At 49.4% G+C, this 13,644-nt stretch overlaps 1 protein-coding gene across 1 annotated transcript in view; it reads left to right on the top strand.

Annotated features, from left to right (window-relative positions):
• The window catches only part of GRAMD1B (GRAM domain containing 1B), a 115,914-nt gene that overhangs the window by 69,058 nt on the left and 33,212 nt on the right, over positions 1–13,644 (top strand). Inside the window, exon 3 of the mRNA XM_005428874.2 lies at positions 9,683–9,893. Coding sequence (XP_005428931.1) covers positions 9,683–9,893 — 211 coding nt within the window. The remainder of the gene's footprint in view (positions 1–9,682; positions 9,894–13,644) is intronic.

The raw sequence follows: 13,644 nt of genomic DNA, 5'->3' as shown, positions 1-13,644 counted from the left end.
CCGCGGCTGCTGAGCCGCTCCACGCTCCCCAATGGCTGCCAGGTCAGTGCTGTCGCTGTCACACGTGTGTCACACGCAGGGCTCGGCTCTGGCGGCTCCTCCATCGCACACAGGCGCTCTCCGGGCAGATTAAAGCTGGAGTCCATGTTGGTTGCTGCTGCTGCTGCTGCTCCTCTGCGTTCGGGGGGCTGGAGAGCAGGCGGCGTGACATCATGGTGCGGAGATGCTTCGTTTCTCTTCCTTTCCGCGGGCTGATCCCTTTTTAATTTTCATTTTATTTTATTTTTTTTCCTCCCTCTCCTTGTTCTCTCCCCCCCCCACGCACGTGCCCTGCCTCTCCTGCAGGGCGGAATTGCTAAAACAGCCTTTTCGATTGTTCCAAACAATGGGCAAATCTGATTGTTTGGGTTCTATTTTTCTTTCTTCTTTATTTTTTTTCTCCCCCCAGCTTTAATTCCCCTCACCCCTCCTGGTTTCCCCTTCACGCCCTGCTGTGTCCCCCATCCCCCATTCCCATAGGGACACTTATTCCTGCCATATAACATCTGGGTCCGGGGAAAGGGGGAGGCAGGAGGGGGTCGGGGTTGGATGCGTCACGGAGCTGCTGCTGCAGGAATATGGTTGGGTTTGTTTGCCCATGTGCTCTCCTGCCTCTACAAGGGCTCGTGGTTCCGCTCTGCCTTCCTCTGCCGGTGTTTGTGTATTTGCACTGATGGGGAGAGGCAGGATTTGGTTTGTGCCGCTTTTTCAGGCTCTGCTCCAGAGTCTATACAGGTGGCTTTGTTTTTTTTTAAATATTTTTTGGCAAGGGAGAACAGTAGGAAGTGAGGATTCATTGCATTGAGTGTGTTCATAGACAGGGAGAATCTGCTGAAAGCCCTAAAAAAATAGCTTTTTCTTAGACTGCTGGTGGCTGGCATTGTCCTGTGCATCATGGAAATGCTGCTTCAGAAAAGGGAATCTATTCCTGTTCCCTTGCTCCATTAAATCACATGCATCTGCGGGAGAAGCTGGTAGATTTAGGATGCAGCTTGTGATTTTGACTCAGTAGGATGGAAACTTCAAATCTTCGGGATGTATTTACATTTACAGCAGAGCAATAACTCGGAACCCCCAACGTTCTGTTGGAGAATCGCCCATATGATAAAGAGCTGGGTGAAACCCTCATCTGATAAAGAGCTGGGTGAAACCCCCACAACTCAGAACCCCCAACATTCTCTTGGAGAAGCCCCCACGTGATAAAGAGCTGGGTGAAACCCTCATCTGATAAACAGCTGGATGGAGCCCCCATTTGTTAAACAGCTGGGTGAAACCCTCATGTGATAAAGAGCTCAGTGAAACCCCTATCTAATAAACAGCTGGATGGAACCCCCAACTAATAAACAGCTGGATGAAGCAGGAGAATCTGTTGAAGGCAGAGGACAAGGTTCAGCCGGGTCCTCAGGACAAAGGGCACTTTGTGGCTCTTGCACTGAGGGGCTCTGGCCCTCTCTGGTTGTACCTCAGCTGCTGCAGGGCTGGAGCAGAGCAGGGGGGACACGCGGAGGGGATCAATCAGAAGTTGTTGCTTTGTTATTTTCAGAAAGGTAACGGGAGGAAACATCAAGGGCTGAACAAAGGGAAGCGGCTTTGATCCCAGCTTTGAAGATCGCAACATCTCCCATCCATTAACTTGTGAGGGCTGTGCTGACGAGCTGTGGGAGTGAGTGGGACGATGCAGAGCTCCAGCTTTGTCTCCTGCTCCTGCTGCACAATGTCCCTGCCCGCCCCCGCTGCCTGCGGGCTGCTCCCAGCCTTCCTGGAGCCTTCCTCAGGCTCACTCCCACCGGGCTTTGTGAGCCCTGGTCAAGGCTGGGGTGTGCTCAGGGGGACAATGCTGGGCTGGGGATAAAGCCCATGAAGCCTTGCTGGAGGTACAGCAGGGGAAAAAGTGCCTGAGCTCTTCTGGAGGGAATCTGGGAGTTGTATCACCTCTACATCCCCACCCAAAAGTGAGTCTGGGTGTTCAGCACCAGCTCTGTTGCTTTATCTCACTCTCCCTTGGAATAAAGCGCAGATGACAGCAGCATTGCATCCCCAAAGCACTGAAAGATTCTGATGTTAGCTTGGAAACGACAAGGATTAAAATAACCAGCTTGGATTTATTTTAATTTTTATTTTTATCCTTTGAGCTGTCGGGTTTTCAAAACTTCCCTCAACATCAAAGATGGTTGAGCAGTGTCTGTTGTTGTTTTGTTTATTTCTTAAAACAAGGCTTGTGAGCTCTGTTCTGCCCCAAGTTCCAGCCTTGGAGATGTTGATGGAAGCCTCAGACATTGCGGTTCCTGCTGTTAATTACAGGAGCTGTGGAGTTTGTGGTGGGGAGGGGAGGAAAACAAAGCCTGGATCTGTTCCTCCTTGGGAAGTACCTCTGCAGAGTGGGTGACCTGCAGGTGACAGTGGTGGGGCTGTGTCTGTCACCTTCAGAGGGATGTGAAATTCTTACTTTGTGCTGTTTCCCCTTCACTGCTTCCCAGATTTCTTCCTATTGTCCATCATAGTTTGTTTTATGTGGCTTGCCTTCCTTTGGAGCAAGTGGAATTGCAATAGTTTGTGACTGAGGGAGGGTTTAGGGTGTGATTTATGACCCTGCCCATTAATGACCCTTTCCAAGCTGTGACTGGTGCATTATTGGATTTATTATTCAGATCTCTCTTGTTGCATTTCAGAAACATTTTCCTCCTTTTCCTCGGGATTTTTGCAGCCACTCCAAGCAGGAAAGGAGAGGTTTCTTCCAAGCTGGCTGATGGGGGGGTTTCTGTGAGAGATGAGGCTGTTTGTCCATGGGTCTGTCTGTCTCCAGTGGTAACCAGGATCGGGTGATCCACAGGGACAATGCCATGGTTAATAATGCATCTGCCCATCCTCGCCCTGCTGGCTCTGGGCAGAAGGCAAATTCCTCCCTAATGCTTGCAGTGATTTGCTAATCCTCTGAGGCATAATAATTGCATTAATTTTATTTCATGAATATGTAAACATGTGATTGGATGTCACGGGAGGACAGCATTCTGTGAAATGGCAAAATAGACAGAATAAATCTTAAACAAAGCTGGACTTTCCTGCTAAAAAACACGCAGAAGGCAGACTATTTTTATGATTCTTTTCAAAGCACTTGTCATGAAACACTCCTTGGTTTCTGCACAGCCCTGCAGGTGTCATTGCTTTTTTGACTTATTGCTTTCTCTTTTGTCTCTCTTGCTGGGAGATGTAATAGAAATATAACATTTTGTTATTGCTTGTAGAGCAGTGGCGGGCCCAGGGAATTGCTCCAGGATCTGTGCAGGTTTTCATTCTTGGATTATCAATTTGAAGGGAGTGTAGGTTGGTGATCAAAAGTTGTTACCATCTGCTTGCTGTTCGGGAGACTGCATAATGAGCTGCTGCATCTCCTCGTTTTCCACTGATGTCAGACTGGATGGCAGAGAAGTATCTTTGTAGGCGTCTAATTAACCCCTCTAATAGCTGCTTCTGAGGAGAATTAACTCTTTTCAGTGCCACGGCCAGGCCTGAGGTGCCTTCTTGACCTTTCTGCTCTTTTCCAGACGATCAGCACAGTTCTGTGCTGCCCTCGAGGATCTCCTCCGGTCTGGCTCAGGGAAGTGCAGGCACAGGCTTGGCTTTGCACAGCCCATGGATTTCAGACACAGAGAGTTCAACATGTGCTTCAATCTGTGCATTTCTGCTGGTTTGGGGACGTATTGCTCAGCACTTCCAGAGCTGAGCTCAAATTGCAGCACAAACCCCAATTCTGGGCCTGGCGGAGCTCGTTACCAGGTCGGTGCTGCAGGGAGGAGTGAGTAATTGCAGGATGACTCTTGGAAAGCAAATTCTTCTGAGAGCTGAGGGAAGGCTTGGAGGCCTTTAAGCTTTCCAGATCAGGACTTGCTTGAGGGAATCCAAGGGGTTGAGGAATGCACTGCAGGGAATGCTGTGGGTGGTGTTTTTTCTGCCCCTGAGAAGCTGCTGGTGGCCACAGCTGAGTACCTGAGGCTGCTGCTTGTTTAGCTCAGCTGCTCTAGCTGCAGAATTCTTTGGTCCTTTTCCTGCTTGTGGCTGAATTCTACCTCACATCCTGCAAGTGGCAGAGCCAGAGGGATTTGCTGTGCTGAGCTGTGTCCCAGGTGTGTGACAATGCCCTGTGGAGATGGCCGCCGGCTCTGGGGGCACATTGGGGAAGGAGCTGCTTGTGTCAGTGCCAGGGATGGCTGTGATTTCAGAGCTGCTGGGTGGACAGACTTTGGTGTCACTCCAGGATGCTTGGGTGTCATTCATGCAGGGTTCATTTACCAGACTGCAGCAAAGGCAGGCTTCTCGTGCAGTTCTCCATGAAAACATTATAAAGAGTTCCTTTATGGTTTTAAGAACACCAAGCTTATCTTCTGGGATGCCTTTCCCAAAGTGACAGCTTGGGGAAGCTCTGTTCATCACCTTGTTCAGATCCTTACGGAGAATATTCTGTTGGAGGAGGAAATTTGGCCTTTCTGTGTCTCCCCTGGTGTCTCAGGGGCTGGTCCCTGCATTGCCAAATGTTCTTTTTCATCAGCTGAAGGAAAGCTTGTAGAATCCCAGAATGGTTTGGGTGGGAAAGGCCCTTAAACATTGTCTGTCCCATGGGCAGCGACACCTTCCACTATCCCAGGCTGTTCCAAGCCCCATCCTTGGAATTCCAGGGATGGAGCAGCCCCAGCTTCTCTGGGCACCTCTGCCGGGGCCTCCCCACATTCACAGGGAACAATTTCTTCCATTTATCCACCCTAAATTTCCCCTCTTTCAGTCTGAATCTATTACTCCTTGTCCTATCACTACAATTTCTGCTAAAACCCCTCTCCATCTCCAAGATCCTGTCAGGCTGCAGATTCTTTGCTACATTGCTGCAGATATTGATGCTTTTCCTCCATGTCGGGGAGATTGGCCCCTTCCCACCCACCCCACGCTTGCTGATGGTATTTTGATGAGGTTTTTCCTTTAGGGACAGCAAGGACATAAAGCAAGGAGACAAACCCATCCTTGGAATTCCAGGGATGGAGCAGCCCCAGCTTCTCTGGGCACCTCTGCTGGGGCCTCCCCGTCTTCACAGGGAACAATTTCTTCCATTTATCCCACCTAAATTTCCCCTCTTTCAGTCTGACTTGTCCTATCACTACAATTTCTGCTAAAAATCCCTCTCCAGCTCCAAGGTCTTGGCAGGCTGTGGATTCTTTGCTACACTGCTGCAGATATTGATGCTTTTCCTCCACATCTGAGCAGAGTTTGGCCTCTTCCCACCCACCCCACACTTGCTGATGGTATTTTGATGAGGTTTTTTCCTTTAGGGGACAGCAAGGACATAAAGCAAGGAGACAAACCCAGCCTTCTGTGCTTTCAAATGCTCTGTGCAGAGGTTTTCACCTCAGAGCAAAGGGGCTGCTGCTTAGGTGGGCTTGTTTGTGTTCTGTCCCTCACTTAATCTGTCTCACCCACTGAAGGCTACTCTGCAGGGGGACGTGAGGCCCTGAATGCGCTCTGGGCAATTAGGTCTCTAAAGCGTTATTTATTACAATTATTTTTTTTTCGAAGTGGGTCAGGGCCGTTTTGGCATTTCAGGCGTGGATTCCTGGTTCAATGGCAGGCCTTGGTCGCCATGGCAACTGCAGAAAGCGTTCGTCATGGCCGGGCTTGGGCTGGATTCAAACTCCAGGGAAGGAGCCGGAGCAGGGAGAGCCCTGAGGGGCTCGGGGCAGGGGCAGCCCTGTGCTCTCTGTGCCCGTCCTCACTGGCATCAGCCAACAGACCCCTCATTTTCTCTGTCTGTGCAGTCCCTCATGTGAGAAATATTCAGCTTTTCCCGATTATCGGGAAATTCAGCCCTCCTGGGTTTGATATTTGTGCCACTGCCTGCAGGGAGAGCCAATGAAGGAGCCCTTGATGTTATTTTTCCCTCCTATTTCTACAGAGGTGAGAATCCGCATGCCCCTAACATGATAGATGTGGATGGATTTATTTTTTTTAAACTAAAAAATGAGCTTGAAACAAGCTTGAAATGAGTCCTTCATGTGAGAAATATTCAGCTTTTCCCATTCATCAGAAAATAGGAGGGGAATTCAAACTCCAGGGAAGGAGCAGGAGCAGGGAGAGCCCTGAGCTCTCTGTGCCCATCCTCGTTGGCATCAGCCAACAGATTCATCATTTTATCTGTTTGTGGAGTCCTTCATGTGAGAAATATTCAGCTTTTCCCGATTATCAGGAAATTCAGCCCTCCTGCGTTTGATATTTGTGCCACTGCCTGCAGGGAGAGCCAACAAAGGAGCCCTTGGTGTTATTTTTCCCTCCTATTTCTGTACAGGTGAGAGTCCACATATACCTAACACGATATTTGTGGATGCATTTAATTTTTTAGACTAAAAAGCGAGCTTGAAACGAGCTTGAAACAAGCTTGAAATGAGTCCTTCATGTGAGAAATATTCAGCTTTTCCCATTCATCAGAAAATAGGAGGGGAATTCAAACTCCAGGGAAGGAGCAGGAGCAGGGAGAGCCCTGATGCCCATCCTCGTTGGCATCAGCCAACAGATTCATCATTTTATCTGTTTGTGGAGTCCTTCATGTGAGAAATATTCAGCTTTTCCCGATTATCAGGAAATTCAGCCCTCCTGCGTTTGATATTTGTGCCACTGCCTGCAGGGAGAGCCAGAGAAGGACCCCCTCATGTTATTTCCTCTCCTATTTCTGCAAAGATGAGAATCCACACACACCTAACACGATATTTGTGGATGGATTTAATTTTGTAAACTTAAAAACAAACTTGGCAGACAGAATCTGCCCAAGGTTGTGCTTGGCAGAGCCGGCACCAAAAGTTGTGGCTATGGCAGTGTGTGAGCTGGGCAAAAATAAAATTGCCAGCTCTAAGCAGTGATCTGAATGCATCTAAATGATCTAAAACATCTAAGCTGGTGCTGCTCCTGTGCAGCTGCAGTGCTGGGCTGTGACTAAAAACCCACCTGGAGGAGCTTTGTGAGACCTTAAAAAGACTAAAATAGCCCCAAACTTTCTGCATTTTTGAGTTTCACCTGCACGCTGTGGCAGCTGTACCCTGGTTTTGAGCTGCTCATTCTGAGCTTTCATTGAGCAGCAGCAAAATCTCCCAAGTGCAAAATGAAAGCAAACAGAGGCTGGACTGAATTTGGCTTTTTTTTTGGTCTTTACAGAGCTGCTCTAAACTCAAGCTCAAAGTGAAACTGAACTCGCACGAAGCGAAAATGAGACAGGGGTTGTGTGTGGTAAACTCAGGTTTTGTAGAGCTGTGGAAGAAAAATTAATCCGTGTGTTCACACAGGTTTCGCCCGTGATGTGCTCGTCAGGGACAGTGGCTTCAAATTCTTGCCTTGTGTTTTTGGGGACCTCTCACATAAACCAGTTTGTGTTGCCTCAACAACAAGCAGGACCAACACAGCCTCAGAATTCAGAGGTTTTAACTAGAAGTCTGCTTTTTCTGTAAAAATGGCAATTCAGAACCAATTCCATCAGTTCAGAACCAATTCCATCTCTGGGACTGCTGCTGATGAATTTGGAATCACCGATCTAGCTCTGCTGGGCTGCTAAAATTGAGTCTTGCAGGAGCACAGACCAGGTGAAACACCCGTTTTGACTGGATCAGCTGAAAAATCTGTGAAGGAACCTGATGCTTTTTAATACTTCAGTAACTAAGAAATCCCTGATAATTTTGGTTTATGTTATACCTGAACTGTGGCAGGCAGAGCTGCTGGGAGAATGGTCATTTTTGGATTTGTGTTTTCCTTCAGTTATTATTGGGGGGGGGATTAAATCTTGAATATTGCTGCAGTTATTGCTGCACTGGTTTAGCATTCAATATTCCTGTGCCTTGTCCAGGGAAAGGGAGGGCACAGGACAAGATGATGTGACAATTTGTCCTTTGGGGATGTGCCATTGCTCCTTATGAAGAGCCCCAAGCCAAGGGGGATTGTTTTGCACTGGAGCTGCCTTGGGGTTTGGGTGATATTTGAACAGGTTTTTATTTCTCTATATTTCTCATCCTACTGGGTAGAAATAGGTAAAAGAGCAGAGTTTAACTTAACCCACCTTCCTGCCTACAGAACATTTTGCACACCCATTTTCATTTCAAGCCTGAAATGAAATTCCACACTTTCTAGGGGTGAAAACATCTTCTCAGGGGCTCCTGGGAAGCTCCACGCTGCTGTTCCTGCCCCGTGCCAGCTCCTAGGAAATCTGATTCTGGCCCTGTTTGCATAAGCAGCTTGGCTGGGTGCTTCCTGCAGGCTGCTCAGGGAAAATTTCATCACTTGTGCATTGACACAAGCAGTGAGCAAATAAAGGAGAATTTACAAGAGCAGTTCATCCAAAACTAAACCAAGCCAAACGCGGGGAGTGTGTTACACTGGCTGCTTGTATCTAACTAATGCTCGTAAAATGGTTTTGGCATCTTCAGAGGTAAGGAGAGATGGATATGGTTTTTATCTGGGAATTAATGAAACCTCAGGCATGTGTTCAGCTCCTCTAGGTTTTCAGGGAGGAAATGATCCTTTTGGAGTACATTGCTGTGCATTATTGTGATTGCTGTGTGCAATTTGGCTTTAATCATAGCCCTGTAACAACTTCTTTAATTCAGTCCCTTGCAGTTGTAATTCCTCCATCCTTTCCCTGCTGCCTGTGCTGTCAGATGTTTGGTGCTGCTCGTGAGAAAACAGGCTCCTGAAGAGGTTAGCACAGCTCCAGCCCTTGCACCAGGCTCCTCTGTGACCTGCTGACTTGGGCAGCACAGCTGGAGAAGCCTCGAGGATGTCTGGGCTGGTCAGAAATAGATTTGACTCCTGAAGGAAATGAGTGACGGAGGGAAAAATGGGGGTAGTGTGTGGGATTTTGAAGAGTCTGGCAGGAAGGAGAGGCATCAAAAGAGAAGGAGCAGTGAGGAAATCTGAGTTTTCCTGTTCTGTGTTAGTTTGTGTGTTACTGGCTTGCTGATCTATGTACTGGGGCATTTGCTGAGGAAAGAGAAATTTCATTCCCCTCATAATTTCTGTAAAACTCTGAAAGGCCTTGCTTTTCCCATTGCGAAAAAGGAACTTAATTTTTAATTTTTTTTGTAATCACAAAGGCTTTTGGGTCACAGCAAACCGTTTCCATGCCCAGCTCTAACTGGTGTGGGAAAGGATGGCTCTGTACAGGAAATGCTGCATTGAATGTCATCATGACTCCCCTCCCAGAGCCCAGGGGTTTCTGATGCTCTTTGATGGGGTGTTTTGTGAAAGGTGTGACCCCATTTTCGTGCATCCTGTTGAGAAGAGCTGCGCTAACAAAGGAGGGGCAGAGCGAGGCTGTATTGAGCACACGCTGACACCTCTCTCATTCTTCAGTGCACACTTGATTTTCCTAAGCTCAGATCATTTGAAACCCCAGGAGCCAACGAGTTCCTTCTGGTGGGCATTGCTGTGTGGTCTGAGGGCTGCGAGCGTGGTTGGAGAAAGGCACTGCCAGCAGTTCCTCTGGTAAAGGAGAAGTGCCTAAATCCACGGGGGGCGCGGGGCGTGCTGCTCTGACAGCTCAGGAAGCAGCTCTGTGCTGTGGCTGCTGCCCAGCTCGGGGTGTTGCAGCTCGGAGATGCTCTAACCCTGCTCTGTGCCCTCCCCGCAGTACCGCCAGTAACTCCAACCGCAGCACGCCCGCCTGCTCGCCGATCCTGCGCAAACGCTCGCGCTCGCCCACGCCGCAGGACGCGCCGGGGGACGCCATGGTGGAGAAGGGCTCCGACCACTCCTCGGACAAGTCGCCGTCCACGCCGGAGCAGGGTGTCCAGAGGAGCTGCTCCTCCCAGTCAGGCCGCAGCGGGGCCAAGAACTCCAAGGTGAGGGCGAGCGCGGGGCCGTGGGGACGCGGGGACACGGTGCCGGGCTCTGCCGCGTTGGCTTTGTCCTCTGCCGCCTTCTTCTCTGGCTGGTTCCCTCCCTCTTCCCACGTGGGGTTTCTGAGGGTTCTCCTAACTCAGAGTCCTTCACCTGGGTCGGGCTCAGCACAGCTCTGAGGCTACAGCTTTCTCTAGGTCCTCTTTTCTCTAAGTCCTTTCTCTCGAGGAAAGGTCCTTTCTCTAGGTCCTTTCTCTAGGTCCTTTCTCTCTAGGTCCTGTTTTCTCTAGGTCCTTTCTCTCGAGGAAAGGTCCTTTCTCTCAAGGTCCTGCTTTCTCTAGGTCCTTTCTCTAGGTCCTTTCTCTCAAGGTCCTGCTTTCTCTAGGTCCTTTCTCTAGGTCCTTTCTCTCGAGGTCCCGTTCCTTGGGAGGCTCTGTGGGAAAACCCCTCCACCAGGGGTTTTCAGCACACCTTGAAAATCAGCTGTTGCAATTGCTTTTTATCATGTAATAAGCAAGGTTTCCCCTGTGAAGGGCCTGTGCATTTCCCCAGTCCTATCCAAGCCCTCTGAGATCAGTTCAAATTGCACAGAATCACTTTTCCCACCCTCTGCCCATCCCTTCCATGGCTGCAGTGTTATGGCTGGCTTGCCCAGGGTAGCTGATATTTTCCCCAGGAAGGTTTTGTGTCTTTGGATGATATTAGAAACAGCCTTGTCTTTGCTGTGCAGGGGTAAAGGATTTCAGGTTTGTCTCTAGGTTTTTGTGTGAGGAGTGGGACCTGGGAAAACACACACAAGAGCCTGGGGTGCCAAATAAACCTTTGATGCTAACCCTGAGATCAGTGATGTGTCAGCTGTCAGGAGCACTTGTGTTTGCCCAGATTTTTGAAGTGAGACGTTTCAGCCTGAATAATTTCACAGGCAGAACTCTGATGGCTTGTATGAAATGAATTGTTAGATCTTTGCCTGATTGATTGCTGGATCGTGTCACAGACAAGAAATCCTCATCCCCTCCCCTTGGTGGCCACTCAGCAGAGGGAACAGCACTCAGTGGCCCACATTCTGACCTCTCACCACTCTGGGGCGAGTCTGTGAGTTCAGAAGAGGGGGGAAAAGGGTTTTTCAAGCTGAATCATTGGCGTTCTGAGGTTGCCCTTGAGGTCAGCCTGGCTTCCTGTGCACACAGTGACCTACAAACCCCGTCCCAGTGCTGGTGACACCCTCAGCACGGGGTTGCCAGCGCTGAGTTCCCAAAGGAAGCCATGGATGGGAGGCAGGAGGATGCAGGGCATGCTGAACTCAGAGCCACATGCAGGGAAATGGGCTCCTTGGGACGGGGAACTGTTGCTATAGGACATGAAAAAACACAAGCACACACCTCTGTTTTCAAGGTGAAGGAAAAAAGAAGTTCATTTTCTAACTCTAACATTTATAGTTTTCTAAGAGTGACAGTGGATTGGAGGGTGACAGTGCCACCTGTCCAATGACACTGGACAAACCAACAGTCTATCAACTTTTCTTCTATAAAAGAACGCAAACAATGAGTTAATTACAGAAAGTGTGTGAGAAAGTTCACTACAAGAATGTCAACATTAAAAAGCTCAGAAAATCTTAAAAAAACAAAGTGACAGGGAACCACAGAGAGGAGTTGTGTCACTCTGGCCCCCAAAATTAAAATCATGGGAGTAAGAATTTTACCAACACAGTGGCTGCTAAAGCTGAACTGTAATTCCTGGTGCTTTCCACGAGGAAGAAGGGGTACAGTGCTCTCTGTTGGGTGTGTGGGTTTTCCTTCTCTTGATCTGCCAGGTGATTTTTTCTTCTGTCCCTAATTTCTCTCTTTTCATTCCTGCATGCTTTCTCTCCGATTAAGTCACACAAGCGCCTCTCCAAAGTAAGCCTTCTTTTTTCTCTCCTGTCCCCCACTGTAGAGCTGTCTCATCACTCAGGATCCCTCCCTGTGGTGCTGAGTGCTGGCCCCAGTCAGGCATTCTCCTGCTGTGCCTGGGAGAATGTCAGCGAGAGCTCAGCCCCGTGCCTGTAGCTGGAAGCTGGGTTCACTGGCATCGCTGCCATCTCTGTATTTGCTCACACAGACTGAGAACTGGCCTGTCCATCACAGCCCTGCAGCTGCTCCCAAATCGTTTCAGCCTTTCAGTTCTGCTCTCCCCTCTCCCTTGAAGTGAGCTGCTGTCTTTGCCAGGGAGAAATCCTCTGGAGCTGAACAGAGCCACGATCCCTTCTCTTTCCTTCTCCTTCCATGATTTCAGAAACAAGAGTTGTTCTCCATGACTTCTTCACCCTGCTTTTCATGATAAATTGCATTTTTGTGGCCAGTGATCTCAGCTTACTGCCCTGGCAAGCTCTGCTGTGTGATGTAAATATTAAAGATCAGTGATTTCAAGTGAACCCAGCTTGAACCTGGTAGAGCAGACCTGTCCCAAATGAATTGTGAGAATTCATGGGCTCGCTCTGAGAGGTGAGAAGTGGAAGATCCCTCTGTGGGTGCTCGAATTGGAGATAAGATCGTTTGGGATTTGATCTCACACCTCTGTGCTGCCCTCAGAAGAGTGGGAAAATCAGAAACACAGGTGGGGTGTTGTTGGAGAAAGTGCCAGGCTGTTGGCAATTCCACTTTATGGCAGCAGAATGGCTTGGATGGCTTCACAAAAATCCACAGAATGGCTTCACAAAAATCCACAGAATCCTTGTCTTGGCCTTTCCCCAGTGGATGCCTCAGGTTTCCTTCTAGGCAGGTTGTGAGAGAGCAGTGCTGGCTCACTGTCATCCCTTGGCCATGGTCCTTGTGACCAGCCTGACCTTGCATGATCTGCTGGGGGCTTCTTGGCGGGTTTTGTTTCAGACAGATTGTTTTGTGCTTGGTATCTGTAGCTGGGACAAGTGCAGGGGAGCGCTGGGGGACCAAAGGCTCAAGGTGAGGTGTGAAAGGTGTGGAGTGGCAGAGTCCTGGCAGGGTTGCTGGTGAGTGTGGGGCAGGACAGGCTGTGCTGAGCTGCAGGTGCAGAGGTTTGAGGAGAGATTGGTGGGAAGAAGCCTGGAACAGAGGGATGTTTATAAAATGCGTGTGCTCTGAGGTGCCTGCAGCCAGCCCCTGCTTCTCTGAGAGGGAAAAACCCAACCAGTGTGAGGCAGCTGGGGAAAGTGAGGGAAGTGGAGCCCAGGCGAGTTCAGAGGGACCCCCAGCAGCCCACCAGAGCCTCCTGCCCTGCTCACACAGAATATTTTGAGTTGGATCCATGAGCATCATCAAGTGTGCAGCCTGGATCTCTGTTCTGTGCTTCCTCTGGCACAAATGAAGAATTTTCAGGCATTAACCCCCTGCTCCCCTGCACACAGACAATTCTGCTGTCCGCTCACACAGGGAGAGGTTAGGAACAAAAAAAAAAAATACAGGGCAAAGATTCTAAACTCTCCTTCCTCAGCCTCTTCTCCTCTCCCCGCCCATCTCCTGCAGGAAGAGTGGTTTGCTTTCCCAACCTGTCTGCCTAATGGGGTGGAGCAGCTTGAGCCCATGAGTTTGCTGCTGTGTTGGTACAATTGCTGCTTGAGCTCCCTGCCCTCTTTTGTCTGTGCTGTTCTGTCGTGCTGCGGCGCTGCCGTCAGAGGGAGTGCTCCACCAGGAGATTTAAACGCTGGAATTGTCACAGGGAGTGCTCCAGCAGGAGATTTAAACGCTGGAACAGTGAGAGGCAATGCTCCATCAGGGGTTTTAAACACTGGAGTGCTCCACC

Source organism: Geospiza fortis, unplaced genomic scaffold (assembly GCF_000277835.1).
Source record: "Geospiza fortis unplaced genomic scaffold, GeoFor_1.0 scaffold262, whole genome shotgun sequence".
NCBI lineage: Eukaryota > Metazoa > Chordata > Aves > Passeriformes > Thraupidae > Geospiza > Geospiza fortis.
This window is presented reverse-complemented; position numbering and strand designations above follow the sequence as displayed.